The sequence below is a fragment of the Centropristis striata genome, chromosome 21 (genome assembly GCF_030273125.1).
Source record: "Centropristis striata isolate RG_2023a ecotype Rhode Island chromosome 21, C.striata_1.0, whole genome shotgun sequence".
NCBI classification, from domain to species: Eukaryota; Metazoa; Chordata; class Actinopteri; order Perciformes; family Serranidae; genus Centropristis; species Centropristis striata.
This window is the reverse complement of record NC_081537.1, coordinates 18,998,890-19,013,772: the sequence shown is the minus strand read 5'-3', so window position 1 is coordinate 19,013,772 and position 14,883 is coordinate 18,998,890. Positions and strand designations below refer to the sequence as shown.

Here is a 14,883-nt window from a genome sequence, read left to right as displayed (position 1 = left end):
CCACGGAATGAGAGCAGAGATACAAATAAAGAGGTTTAGCATTAAACAGTGCACACAAACGAATTAGATTAAACCACGATTATGTTACCCAGAAGTGAATTCCTTACCTTCCAATGCGCTCCCTGACATTCTTGTACACCTGAGTGAGTTTGGGCTCCAGGTACACCAGCAGCCTGTGCAGCAGTTCAGAAACTCTCCACTGCTGCTGGGCCAGACCTCCCTGAAGCACATACAGCAAACTGACAGAGACAAAGAGAGAGGGGGGGTGCAGGCCTGTTGTGTTATTGCAGCTCAGCTCAGGTTACTACTGCAGCCTGAAACCAGAAACCTCAGAAATACTGTAGATGATAAACACATATATAGCCATTCATGCACATGGACACACACACACACACACACACACACACACACACACACACACACACACACACACACATACCTGGCGTCCCTGAATGAGCCTCCCTCTCCACTCAGTGGGCTCTCCATCAGCAGCTCAAACAGCCAGTGGAGCTTCCTGGGGTCCCGGCCCTCCTGTTGGGGAACAGCCAATACAAAGTAGGTTATTTTTGGAACGGTTATTTCAGGTGGGAAACATGTACGCATCTGTGGGAGTATGCACATTTTCCCAAACTGTAGCAGTCCCTGGTTGTTGGTGTTTTTTTGTACATCATACACTAGCATGCTGAGGTTTAGCAGGTGTTATGTAATCATCTTGTCTTAGCTTTTAAGCATCACGTTCATATAGACAGCTGGCTGCGTCGTGAACAGAATTATTCACGTACTTGTTAGCATATTTATGTAAAATGTTGTATTGTTACTGGAGGTTTTACACTCGACGACACACCAGAGAATTAAACAAAAACATGTCAACACTCCAGGAGGTTACTGTGATTTTTGTTCTGAGATCACGACAGAAGAAGTGACAGTTGTGCTGTCACAGATGATATTTAAGGCCCTTAAACAACACGTTATATAATAGGCAAACGGATAATTTTATGTAAATGGGAGTTGCAGACATGGTCTCAATCATACAGATGGAAAAAACTTTCAATATAGGTTTTTTTCGTCCATTTCGTACAAAAATGGCAGCTCTTTGATGTTATTTCATGCCGGATTTTTGTACGTTTGAGCCAGTTATGGTTTCTTTGTTGGTTATTGTCTGTACATTCTTACTATTTGTTTTATTACAAAATGAAAATAAATACAATATTGGGGGAAAAACAAGCATGTGACAGTGGGAAGTTCTGCCCTGACTGTTCATGTATGTATTGCATTTGAGGATGTGAATCATGAATCAAATCACAATTGTATTTCATTAAAAATAATCGTAATTAGATATTTTTTTCAAAACTGTGCAGCCCTAATGTTTTGGCATTTCTACATACAGATTTTCAGACCTGGAGGCTACATCCACATCTTTTATACATCCTTTGGTGGAACATAAGCACCTGTGCACATTTCATGGCAATCTATACATTAGTTGTGAAAACATTTCACCCAGAACTACAATTATGAGCCTCATTAGCCTCTAGCCTGGCGCTAGAGGAAAATTCAGCCGATCAATGCAGGCATTAAGGCTCAAATACACTTGCTGTTGGACCACGTGTAGACAACGAAAATTATCACATTCTTGCCTATATGCAACGTGTGTTACTTGAAGATTCCTCTAGTGGGAGCACCACATAAATCAGACTGTCAAATAAAACACAGTCAAGATTCTGAATTTACATGGTGTAATGTAAACGAACATGGTGACACTGAAGCGGGTTGGTCTACTGTTAATTCTTAGATCAGGGCGTAAAAGGTGATTGATAAATTTGTTTAGTCAGCTCAGGCTACTAAAGACTAGTGGATAAATCCATCTGCATCTGCACCATCCTCACTCTGTTATCCCATAATTTTCCACCATGCACCGACATACCGGTACATACAACCTTGCACTGCTCCTAGCGGTTATATGCGCATATTGTTAATTTCTGAGGACGTGCACAACCAACACTCCAAACCACTGCAGGACACACAAGGCTTGCATACACATAGTTAAAAGCATATATATCTGAGCCTTTAGGGCAACATTAATTCATGGCAACATCAGTTCAGTAGCTGTTGAGATATTTCAGTCAGGACCAAAGTGATGCCATAGAGCCATAGAACCATAATAGACATAAACAACCCCCAAAAAACATTTGTAAAGCATAGAGCATTTGTGCATCAAACTGTGTTTTCAAAACCCAATGTTCACTTGAATTTGTTGTTTTATTGACTTTTAAAAATCTTCAATATTTCTTATATGGAAAACGAGCAAATAATTCCCCCTTTTTTCTTTCCTGAGCCTGAAGCTATGTTGTGTGTGGTGTATTTGTATGCATGTGAGCAACTCACACAGGCAGTAGCGATGCAGGTGCCCCAGTCTGTGTAGGTTTCCACAGTGATGTTGGTTAATGCTGTCCTGATCAAAGGGCACAAAAGCTGCCATAACCTCTCCACCTGAGCGCGCGCACACACACACACACACACACACACACAATAATGAAAGTTCTTTATTAATATTGACTTTTCTTATATAAAAAAAGGAGTGCAGTGAGTGTATTTGTTGCTGTGTGCGTGTGTGTGTGTGTCACGAGCACCTTGTTGAAACTCCAGAGTTTGCTGCCTCTGATTAGTCCTGCAGTAATCTCACACACACAGCGCTGGGAGCTCTCATGGGGGTCGCTGGCGAGCTGCTCTAGGTGAGGCCACAGTAACGGCAGGAACGCGTCTCCGTAGTTAGAAAACAGCCCCTGTCAATCAAACACAAGCATGAAGGTTTGTTCGTTGTGGGGGAACCAAGACCTTTTTCTTTTTTTTTCCAAACCAAAGAAAGACAGATTACAGTCATTCGTTTGACGCAAGTAAACTGTCAGCTGTGTGACGGAGAACAATGAATCACAGCAGTTGATGACACAAATTCCAAGTTCAATTTGGCCTTGGCTAGCGGTGGTATGCTGTGTCACTTCTTTGTAAAAGGTTTGCCAGATCGATTGAGGCTGAGAGTTTAAATTGCACCTTGAAGAGACAGAAGCGTCTGGGATTGAAGCTGTCTTTTCCTTTCCGATCCTCCAGAGAGAGAAACTCCACGAGCTGGTCAATAAACTCTGGGTCCGAGAAATATTCAAAGATGATCTTCTCCCCCTGAGTGACACACAAACAAACACCAAATGCAATAATAGCAATACTGAGGCATCAGTGGGAGAATTTGTGTGCGGCACGGTGTGAGCACCTCACTCATCTCTTCATACGGCAGGTCATCTTTTGGCTTTTCAGAAGCTGCATGGATCATCATTTCTCTGAAAGGAGCGGGAGACAAAGAGGCTGCTGTGATTTATAGATAACAACAAACTGGCAAAAATATGGAGAGACACATACTGTCTTCAAATAAGCAGCAAGGATAAATGAATGATTAAAAAGTCAGTTAGTCAGCAAGCCAGCCAGCCCTCCATCTATACATCAATTCCTCTATCTAGGCCAGGCAGTAAGTCGTTCAGTGAGCCTTATCTAGGCCAGGCTGTGACAGGAAGTCAGTTCCACATCCTGCTAGTTATCCAGCCACGCAGATCAGTCATCCAGCAGTTAGTCAGACATAAAGTTAGCCACAAAGCCGAGCATCAAATCAACCAGGCAGTTAAGTCAATCAGCTATTTAGCTCCATCCAACCAAGCAGTTAATCAGCCTTCCAGCTTCCTAATCCCTCACATAAACACTCGCTCATTCTCTTTACCTCGGCCATGAGTAGTAGCCCCAGTGAGTTTTCTCCACGAAGGCCTGAGAATCCCACTGCTCCTCACTGAGGGGCAGGTTGTTGCTGTCGTACTGCAGCCAGCAGTTTGACTCACGATCCCCCACACACACATCCTCTGGATCCTCTATACCACCTGAACACACATGCAAACACAAAAGCATGTCTTGAGCAAGCCAGCCCACAGAAATGACTGAAAAGTGACGCCAAAGCAGAACCGTCTTAAAAGCTGCATTCTTTATAATGGCCAGCAGGGGGGGACTCCACTGGTTGCAAAAAGAAGTCAGTTTATTTGTAAGTCAATAGGAAAATGAACCTGCTTCTCACTTAATTTATTACCTCATCAGTTTATGGTCAAGTTTTTTCAAGTACAACATTTTGGAAATTAGCGTCTTATTTGGAGTAAAATAGACAAAAAAACATTGAATGTAAAAACAATGTAAGCTTCACTCTGCATGTTTGTTCATCTTTAAACTTTTAACCCTTTTACCACTTAGTTTATTGTAAAATTTTGGTCACTAAAAGTCTATGATCCTGGCGAAGCAAGGAAGTTCCAACATTAGCTAATATTTAGTTTAGATCAGTCAAATGGCGGCCAACAACTTGACTGTGTTTTTCTTGTTTGTGCGACCCGCTGGGCCTCAGAAAGCGTTCTTTTTACCCCCTTATGGGCAGTCCCAGTCTTGATTCTCATTTGTAGAGTGTGAGTTTGTGGTGTCCAGTGGTGGAAAAGTACGTTGTTGAAAAATTGGACTCTAAAAAGTAATTAAAGGTGTGAGAGTTACAAAAATAAAATAAAAAAACCTACAAAATTTAAGTATAAAATAGCATAAAATTTAAATACTAAAATAAATTATCCTGAATCTGTACATGAGTAAATACTTCCACCACTGGTGGTGACTGCCCACTGTTGTTCTGTTTCTAGATAATAAAAATCGGTAGTAAAGATTTTCGAATAATAATTTAAGCTATTCATCTTTTAATAGAGCGCAAATGTGGATTTATATCCTGCTCTTATTGCTTACTCAGTGGGAAATGACCACACAATTAGTCAGTACATCATGATGTATTATTTAATTTGAACCGTGACTGCTGGTGCTGAGAATGCTGGACTGAAAGAAGACCATACAACTAAAACTGCTGCAGTTTACCTACGAGAACCAAATTCCAGACTTTTATACTGTAAAATGATCATTGTAATGTTTCTGTACTCACTGATGTCTGAGGGCTTCACAGACACTTTCTTTCTTGGTCGTTTTTGCTGTTTCAGGATGCCGGCCACTGCTGAGATCGCCACCTAAAATAGAGAGAAAGATTATGCAACCTTTATTTGTACTCAAGAGATTATTCAGACATTGAGTCAAAACAAAGAAAAGAAAAGAAAAGAAAAGAAAAGGGAAGAACAAAACAACTACTAAGAGATGTACTAACAGTACAGAGACATTTTAAAACATGATTAATAATTAAAACTTTAAGGATAATTTGATAGATAAATTAAGATAATTAAGATGTAAAAGAGATGTGTGGAAAAAGTAAAAAGCTCCAAAAGTTTGTAATTAGGGTAGAATATTTTAGAGTTAAATTATAATGTAAAATAAAATAGTTTTGTAAGACAATTACTAGTAGAGGTTTGGAGGTTTTACAGTAGTAAAGCAGCAGCTCCTGGTACTTAAGGTTCAGTCTCAGTTTTGTTTTTTGTTTTTTATATTGCTGCCACTTTTATTGTACTTTTTACACAGTTTTTACACAGGCCTCTGGGAACTATTCATGACTGATAGCTAAAAACATAACATACTTTAACTCTAACTGTGCCCCCAAAATCAATACACCACACATTGTAATTTTTGAGAATGTAACCAGTATGATTACTAAAATCACTTGATTGTAACTACTCCTTGACATGTGGCTGGTATCGTTTTCAACTTTTGAGTCTGTTTTTGTCTGTCATAAAAGCAGAATGTGGTCCTGGAGACTTTAGCTGGAGGCCCTACAGAACCGGTTTGAACTTCTTTGTCGGGTGTTTAAATTTCTGCCTGCCTGCAGACAGACTTTGTCATCATGACAGCTTCACAACTGTGCAAAATGCAGTCCAATAGCTTTACAGGTGTGTAGTTGAGATCAAAATGAGTTTGAAGAAATTGGAAGGACGCCCCTGGCCTGATTCGATGCCAGGTGGTATGTTGTTGACTGTACTGTTGATAGACACCATTGTCCCACAATGCAATTCACAAAGTGCATGGAGGTTCTGTTCACAGCTGGAACAACTTCTTGTTCTGACTACACCTATCTTCTAGACCTTCATTTTGATCTCAGCTACACCCCTGTGAAGTTTTTTGACTGCTTCTCACACGGTTATGAAATCTAGTTTTTAATAAAAAATGTTTACAAAGACAGACATAAAAAACTGGCAAAGTACTCTGTGGTAGTTCCCGTCACACAAACAGAGACTGACAAAGTGAAACAGTACCAACCACACGCTGTCTGGGCTGCCAACAATGAAGGAAAAATGCAAATGCAACGATGGTGAAAGCTCAAGAAAGATGTGGAGAAATAGAATCAAGATTTTTCTCTCTCTTTGTGAAGTTTAATTACAAGTTACAGGTTGTCTGACAACCAAGGTGATCCTGTTGTTTCTTGTTAGTTTGAAACATTAAAATATGTTGATTTCTTTGCTTGCAAACCACAAACTTCACCTACTTTACAAATGAAAAAAGGACATGGAAAGAGTAGAGAGTAAATTTTTGTATTTGGCAACTGTTGAGATTTTCACTTTACACTACATTTGAGATTTATGGCTGATTTCTATTTTGTTATTATGTATGTATTTATACAGACTCATAAATCATTTAAAAAAATCATATTTTCTCTATATTTTCCAGTCTTTTGTAATATTCTCCAAAATATCGATATTGCAAAAATACCCTAAAATATCGTGATATTCTCTTAGGGCCAAATCGCCCACTCCTATGTGGGGCCATTGAATACTTTGGTAACGCTTTATATTAAGGTCCTTGTAATAACCATTAATTAACAAGTAATAAGTCCCTTGTAAGTCCTTACAAGATGCTTATTAACATTATTGTGTGTTTATAAGCTTATATAAGTGTTAATAATGGCATTACAAACACCCATGACCCACCCATTATGTCTTTGCCATGCCTTTATTAATCTTATTTTGTTTGCTTATTGATATTAAAATATACGTTATTGCTCATCTATTATAAGTTAACATAAGTTAACTATGCTTTTTTTTAATGCTTATTACTTGTTAATTAATGGTTATTAAGGACCTTATTATAAAGCGTTACCAATACTTCTACTAAGTTGATGTTGATGAACACACACACCTTGCGTATGCTGATGGAGTCGTGTGTGAGGCTCTGTGTGAAGTAGAGGACAGCATCGGGGGGGAGTGGGTGATCTTCTCTCAGCTGGATAGACAACAAGTCTGTGGCCATGTGCTCAAACTTCCAGGGCCTGAAAAACAAGCAGATAAAAGTGTCAGTAAGTGTGTATTGTAATGTAATCTTTCACTAGTATATTTTTTATGCATATACTACTATAGGTGATACTTAAAGCCATTTTAAACGCAGAATATACAACATAATTCACATCTAACAGTTTATTCTGACACAGTGCATATACATAACACATATACAGGTGAAGAGAAAACCTACAGGTTGCTGTCTTCAAGGCAATCCAAGAGATCATTGACTAGCTTCTCATATTTCCTGCACAAAAGAAAAAGAAGTAAGTACTTCTGTAACTCCTAATGATAATAAGAGAAAAAACACATAGTAATAATAATAATGCATGCTTCTTTAGTCAAGTGTTGGACAATTCATATTCTAAAAAACGTCCTTGTAGATGCATTTAACGTCAGTCAATACATAACAGACCAAGCTTGTTGTTTTTACTTGTCGTGTACTACAACAGCTCCAAGGTCATAGTTGCATAGAAGAAGATTTTTTTGTGTTTGAAAAAATAAAACCTGAAGCTAACGCAAGCAGCTGAACAATATACACATATTTATAAGCGCCTGGCTCTTTTGTAACCTTGAGAAAATCTAAGAGGATATTAAAACGGAATCAGCGAGTGTACAAATGCTGCAGTCCTCCTACCTCGCAGCAACCACGTTTCTGATCCTCTGACGTTGGAGCCCTTCTTTCAGCTCGTCTACGGACGGCACCTCCAAACAAGGCGTGGGGTTTTCAGACTGTGCGATGTGATTGCCGATCTCCACACATGTTTCAGACACCTGGAAGGAGAAAAGATCTGTTAAAAAAAAGATCAGATGAGGAAAGTGGATTGCCTGTTCCGCCTTACAAAGCCTAACTGCAGTAACTACACATTTTCAAATTGATTTTGTTATAAGCGTGTTTAAAAGTGCTTATTTTAGACTTAATATTATAACGTTGTTATATTTTAATATATCTTTATTTTTTTTATTTTATCTTAATAAAATGTTATCTCACTTTTTTACTTAATATCTAGATAATCATTTCCCTATTAAATAAATGTATAATTTCTATTTTTCTTGTCTTCACTATTCAACACAATGAAGAAATACAAGGCTACACTGTATCACAGTCAAAGCAGACTACGGTAAGTGAACTTACCGCAGTCTGCTTTGGTTTTATGTTTAAATTCATATATATATATGTATATATATATATACATATATATATATATATATATATTTTTTTTTTTTTTTTGAGTTGGATTTTGTTCTTACTGCAATTTTAATATCATCATAATATATCATTTGCACTAAGTTGTATATAGTATATTATTATTGTATATTTTGTATATTGTTAAATGTCTTTTCTTAGATTGTTTTTTTATCTTATCTTAAAAATTGTGTGAAATTTTACGGCTGTAACAAAGAAATTTCCCAGCTGTGGGATTAATAAAGTCAAATCTAATCTAATCATTATTTCTCTGAAATTAAAAAAAAATGAAATCTAAAACTTTGTCACAAGATAAACCAGACATCAAGGAGTTGATTTTTGATTTTTTTTTTTTTTTTCGACCAAAACTGTAGTTACTGCAGTTAGGCTTTGTAGGACAGTGTTAATGAATATATTGCTCACGGTGAAATAGATCCCTATGGTGTCGTGCTGACGATGGATCCGGTCAGTGATGTCGTCGAGCAGTCCTCCGATGGACGGTTTCTCCAGGGTCATGGAGGGCGAGAGGCCACAGCGCACCAGAGCGGGCCACACCTCCCCGACACAGTCCCAGTCCCTCGCACTGGCCAGACAAAGACCTCCATGCAGACCCAGCAGACAGTACAAAGCACCCTGAATTACAGAGGAAAGACACGAGTTGCATTTTACTGTTCACGGCCGTTCAAACATACACAGACAAACTGACGAACTGACAAACTGAAAGTGCTGCAGCTGAATTAGATGCTGAATCCTTAACAACCTGCGTAAGTCTTTTGTCTGAATTTGAAGGACACATATCAGCCCATATAATGTACAATAAACCTATCCATCATCTATCTACCAGTATTTTACACAAGTATAATGAAATGCTGTCACTTATAGATGCAATAGAAAATACAATACAGTATATATGAAAGATACTTATTGAGACTTATGACGTAGTAGAGGAGAAATTGTTTAGAAATGCTATGTAGAAACAGTGCAAGATTAAGAAATATTTTGTAACAATGCTATAAAATACAGGTAAGAAAAGACTTTGATACACACAAGACTAGAATATAAATAAGACAGGAGGTCAGATGTTTATTGAAGTATTTAGGTTTCTATTATGTACATCAGCAGGCTGTATATACAGTGTAAACAGCTTATATTTGATCAGGGTCACAGTGATTGAGTGATTGGTTGTATTTAAGTTTGTGAAACGGACACAAAGTTGCAGTTTTAAAGGGGATATTATACTCATTTCAGGTTCATACTTAAATATGTATTTTGGGTTTCTACCATGCTTAAATGTCAAAAGAAAACATAATTTTCCCTCGTATCGTCTGTATGAATATATACTCTGTTTGAAATGCTCAGTTTTAGTGCCTGTCCCTTTAAGGCCCTTTCAGTCAGCTCATATCTGCCCCCTCGGAGTCTCTGCACTGTCATTGCAGCCGGGGAATTACTGTAGCCGTACTGTAGCTGCGCTTTCTGATGTCTCACTTAAAGGCACAGTTACTGAATACGGGCTAGATACAGTTATAGAGCACCTTGACCAGCTTAATGGAATAAAAAAAGATGTGAAAGTCTTGCTTCTCACAATATGTAACCTTTGAGCATAAATCTAATTAACCTTCAGACCCACAGGCTGTTTCAGGGCATGCTTAGCTCTTTTTACATTTAATTCACTGCAATATATAAAATCTACAGGTCCTGCAGCTCTACAGAATCAGCACAGTCACGGCTAGAAGTGTGACCAACTCAAAAATAAGTTATAATGGCAAACATCATAAAAAAAGAGAAAAAAGAAAAATGCAAGTTTAATTTCTTCTTAAATTTTGTTTAGTTTAATATGTTTAGTTCAATTTCATTTCATATTTGTCATGTTGTCGTCACAGCAGAATGGCTTCAAAATGTCGATGAGGAGCAGAATTTAATCTTTTTAACAGGAACAGAACGGTTTATTTTTGCATTTTAATGTGGAATAAAGTGATTTTGACAGATATATTAAAAGTTTAAGCTTTTTTTTGGTTACATTTTCTAATGGAAACCTTCATAACCTGTGACCAGTCCAAGACCATCACAACGTTCAAATATCGATGACAGTGCCTGTTTTTACAGTTTCTTTCTTGGATAAATTGTGCCTTTATTAGATACTGATGTTCCTGGCCTTATTTCCAATAGAAGGCTTTTCCAGAGTTTTGGTGCCCTGACACTAAATGTGCCCTCTGTCTCCAGTGTAGCCCTGTGTGTAGTCAACAAAAACTGGTCTGCAGACTTCAGACTAAGATCAGGAGTGTCAAGAAAGAAAAGGGCAACAATGCAGGAGGGGTCAAGGCCTTCCTGCCTTAAAAACAAGCAGTAAAACTTGAAAAATGGATGCTGAAGGCCACAGGTAACCAGTGTAGGGAGTCTAGTTTTGGACACCTTCAGGTTCAGCACCACGGACAGTGACCTTTATGAGCGACTTCAGAGCGACAATTGTGTTTGTCACCATGTGCTGTGTGTTAGTGCATGTGTGTGTGTGTGTGTGTGTGTGTGTGTGTGTGTGGTACCTTAAACTGCTGTTGTGTGCCGGTGGTGTATTGTGGTGACAGCAGTTGCAGGATTCGGGGGATCAGGTCTCTGTAGGAAAAGCTAAAGGTTCCCAGTGCGGCCGTCAACACGTGCTGAGCCCTGCTACGTACCTGCAAGGACACACACACATACGCACACACACAGATGTACATGCATACATCCTCAATTAATTAGTCTATCACCAGGGATATTTATGTTAATACCATCAGGAAAATGGGAACCAGCAGATGTTCTGATTGAATTTTTTCTTGTTAATTTCTCGTGTCAGTTTTACCTGGCTGTAAGTGCTGGTAGAAAGCAGCAGCAGATCACAGAGCAGCTCCTGATGAACCACTTTATATTCACTGCCCTCAACCACCAGCTTCCTCATCTATTCACACAGAAATACAATATTCAAATATTATTTAAAAACAGCAAAAAAACAGCTTCTGGCTAAGAAAAACATTTGATTTCATATGCAAGTGGTACATCTGTGACCCTGCACAAAGAGCACTTCACTTCACTCCCAGAATTTGTTTACCTATAACTCACACTTTGTTTTCCTCGCATGCCTCCACAGTTAAGAAATAATCCAAAAGAATTATAGTAAATGGGGGCTTTTAACATCAAAACTACACCCACTGGAAACTTTATTACCTATAAGGTGTAGCTAATAAAGTGATGGTTTGGTGTTTTGCCGCTGTAGCCCATCTGCTTCAAGTTTGGACGTGTTTTTCAATCAGAGATGGTCTTCTGCAAACCTTGGTTGAAATGAGTGGTTATTTGAGCTACTGTTGCCTTTCTATCATCTCCAATCAGTCTGGCCATTCTCCTCTGACCTCTGGCATCAACAAGGCATTTTGCACTCTGGATATTTTCTATTTTTGGACCATTATCTGTAAACCCTTGAGATGGTTGTCCATGAAAATCCCAGTAGATCAGCACGTTCAGAGTCACTTAAATCACTTTTATTCCTCATCTGATGCTCGCTTTGGGTTAGATATATATTCGATTTCTTTTTCCTTTAAAATCGATTTGAATTCCCCGATTGTGATCAGCTCAGACAGTTTCAAGTCCTTTTGCAAACTATTCCATGATAAAGGGGAGGTGTAACTAAAAGCTTTCTTATCTAACTCAGTTCTCACTCTTGACACATGTGAGTACACAGGTGTGAGGGGAGCAGCACAAGAATACATTTGTAGATAAAACTAACCAATGAGAATTTAACTGTAATTTAACTATTTACAATCACATTTATTGTGCATTTGTTTGATTCATTTACTTGCAATAATGGTAAATAAACAACAAATCACAGGGCACAAAGCAGGTTTGGCAAAATGATACCTTCCTGTTGAGTCGGTCGACCAATCAGAGGCTGTATTTATTACTGTGCTGCATCTTATTCTCCTTTCCTGTGTCCTATATTATAAGGGCAGTACCCAAAATAATGACTAGAGTAGCGTAGCCTTATTGTGACAAATAATGTGTTGATGCAACTTTGCAGATTTTGGTAGTATTGTAAGGTTGGCAGGGTGACTTAACCTGCAAAAATGGAAAAAAAAATACCTTGCATGATAATAATTTATGTTCTAGAAAATGTTGCCATGGACCTGAAAGGCTTCTAGGGGTTGTTTGCATAAAAGTCTTTTAAAGTAGTAGACTTGCATTATACACAAATTTGTAAACAAACGTAAATAAGGATTTTTTTCAAGGATTTATTCTGTTGAAAATGGATTCTCCATTCAACGTGGAGGCAGGCGAGAAAAACAAAGTTTTATTTAAGAGTTCAAGGTAACACCGGGTGAGTAATTGATAACAAATGATCATGTTGAGATGAATTATTACTTTATACTGACCTCATGCTGGAGTAGAACACGGTCAATGAGCAGGGCTCTGATGTGCTGTTTTTTCCCGTGGAGCTGCAGAAAAGGAAAGGCAACATATTTAAATCACCCCGCAAGCTACTCATTGAAACTGACAATAATCAGCGGCCTTGTTGTGCTTTTCAAACTCACCCTGTTTTCCATGGACTTCTTGACAAGAGTGAAGCTTTTCCAACGTGAGTCAAACTCCTTCTTGTGAGTGCCGCGGAAAAACATGAGGTCACTGATGATCTGTAGACAGACAGACAGAAAAAGGGCGCCGTGAGACCTTTACGGGTCCACTGCAGGAGAGAATAATAACATTCAAGCACATGAATAATAAAAAAATCACCTTAATGATGACGAAGAGTGACTTTGTGTCATCCTCGGAGTGCTCCAAGATGTGATCTGGATAAAAGTGGGTAGAGATTAATTGTGCAACACAATCACGCTCTAAACAAAGTGAGGGAGTTTAGAGCTGGCGAGTAGTGGAGTTAAAGTCTTCACTCACGTAGCAGCAGTCTCATGGTTTGGCAGATGGACTCTCTGTAGTTCTCCCGTGAATCATCTGGAGGGGAGGAGACACACAGGCGTCCCGTATGGACACAGAATGCAGGATGAGCGGCCTTATCACCCACTGAAACTGCTCAGAGACTGCTTGTGCAGTGTGTGTTGTGTGTTTTCTCACCATATTCGACGCCTATATGCAGCTTGATCTCCCCCAGATTTACCATGGAGGGCACGCTGAGGAGAAACAAAATGTAAGGAGCAGAACGTGACAGGCCTGCAGGAAAATGTGTGTTTTTATACGTGTGGAGCTGAAGGACTCACAGGTCAGATACGTGTGGTCCATCCAGAGGGGGCAGCATGCTTCCAGCTCCAAGAAGGCAGTGCTGCACAATAGCAAGACTCTGCAACAGCTCCTCCCTGTGAGTCAGATCCCACGTTACAGTCCCTTTATAGCAGTATTGGTGTGTGTTTGTTGTGACTTGGCAAGCCTATAACAGTGTTTCACCACTTCTGAGGAGCTAAATAAGACTTTTCAACCCTCTGTGCTCTTGATTTGGCTTCATCAAGACAGCTATTAAAAGCAGATGTTAATCTGCAGGTTTTTAATTTTTTTTGGATGCAGATGAATCTCATTTATCAGTCATGAAAGGTTCCTTTGTTTCGTTTGTACGTGTGCCTGATTACATCTTAAAAAATTGAAAAGCAAGGATAACAGAAAAGCACACCTGCTCATTGGCTGATCTCCAGAGACGTGGCCCTTGATTCGCTGCAGCTCGGGGTGCAGGAGGCGGGACAACAGCTGGAAAACAAAGTTCTCCTCCTCCTGATCAGGCACGTGCCAACACACACCCAAGTCTGCCACATCTCCAGCTCTGCCCCAGTCCTGGAGACATACACAGAGAGAAGGGTTTTCTAAAAAAAGTCACAGGGAAAGAGATTTTCCACTGGAACAACTGGCAAGAAAACCAGCACAACCAGTCCGCCTCAAAACCACAGACCTGTGTCATCTATTTGAAACACATGTAAAGAGTAAGGACACTAAACAATGGACAGAAGACTGACTGGCTAATATGATGAGCAAGAAATGGAAAATAAGTAACAAATGCAGAATCAGTGACCATGAACTTTAGTTAAAAAAAGGTCTGTTTGTGAAAGCAGCAGAGGAGCGTACAGTAGCTGTAATTACCATCACCTTAACATCAAAACAGAAACACACTTCCCTGCATTCATGTAAGAAAACACGACAAAATATTATTAAGAAAAAAGCTTTTCTCAGAAAATCTGCAGGGCAGGTGGCTCCGCTTCTCTCCTGCTGCCACAAACTGAAACAGACATTAAGAGAAATCAGCTTTGAACTTGCATTTAGCAGCATTAAAGCGAGATCATGCAAATATTACCAAGTAGGATTTAGCATATTTGTTGTATCAAAAAAAAGAGGTAAAGCTCAAGTTATTAGTAAGGAAAATGCTCATTTCAACACAGTCACACAGTCCAGGAGCAAAAGGTGTAATGGACATTACTGAAAGAC

General features: G+C 39.1%; 1 protein-coding gene across 1 annotated transcript in view; it reads right to left on the bottom strand.

Moving 5' to 3' along the window:
- LOC131958925 (proteasome activator complex subunit 4B-like) overlaps positions 1–14,883 on the bottom strand; it is a 47,270-nt gene that overhangs the window by 9,289 nt on the left and 23,098 nt on the right. The window contains exons 20-40 of the mRNA XM_059323998.1: positions 14,081–14,238; positions 13,677–13,772; positions 13,534–13,589; positions 13,357–13,413; positions 13,198–13,253; positions 12,999–13,097; positions 12,840–12,902; positions 11,279–11,374; positions 10,983–11,114; positions 8,869–9,078; positions 7,897–8,033; positions 7,453–7,506; positions 7,123–7,252; positions 4,991–5,072; positions 3,758–3,911; positions 3,260–3,326; positions 3,046–3,171; positions 2,628–2,780; positions 2,383–2,487; positions 440–531; positions 108–239 (exon numbers count right to left, since the gene is read on the bottom strand). Of these exons, the coding sequence (XP_059179981.1) occupies positions 108–239; positions 440–531; positions 2,383–2,487; positions 2,628–2,780; positions 3,046–3,171; positions 3,260–3,326; positions 3,758–3,911; positions 4,991–5,072; positions 7,123–7,252; positions 7,453–7,506; positions 7,897–8,033; positions 8,869–9,078; positions 10,983–11,114; positions 11,279–11,374; positions 12,840–12,902; positions 12,999–13,097; positions 13,198–13,253; positions 13,357–13,413; positions 13,534–13,589; positions 13,677–13,772; positions 14,081–14,238 (2,255 nt within the window). The remainder of the gene's footprint in view (positions 1–107; positions 240–439; positions 532–2,382; positions 2,488–2,627; positions 2,781–3,045; positions 3,172–3,259; positions 3,327–3,757; positions 3,912–4,990; positions 5,073–7,122; positions 7,253–7,452; positions 7,507–7,896; positions 8,034–8,868; positions 9,079–10,982; positions 11,115–11,278; positions 11,375–12,839; positions 12,903–12,998; positions 13,098–13,197; positions 13,254–13,356; positions 13,414–13,533; positions 13,590–13,676; positions 13,773–14,080; positions 14,239–14,883) is intronic.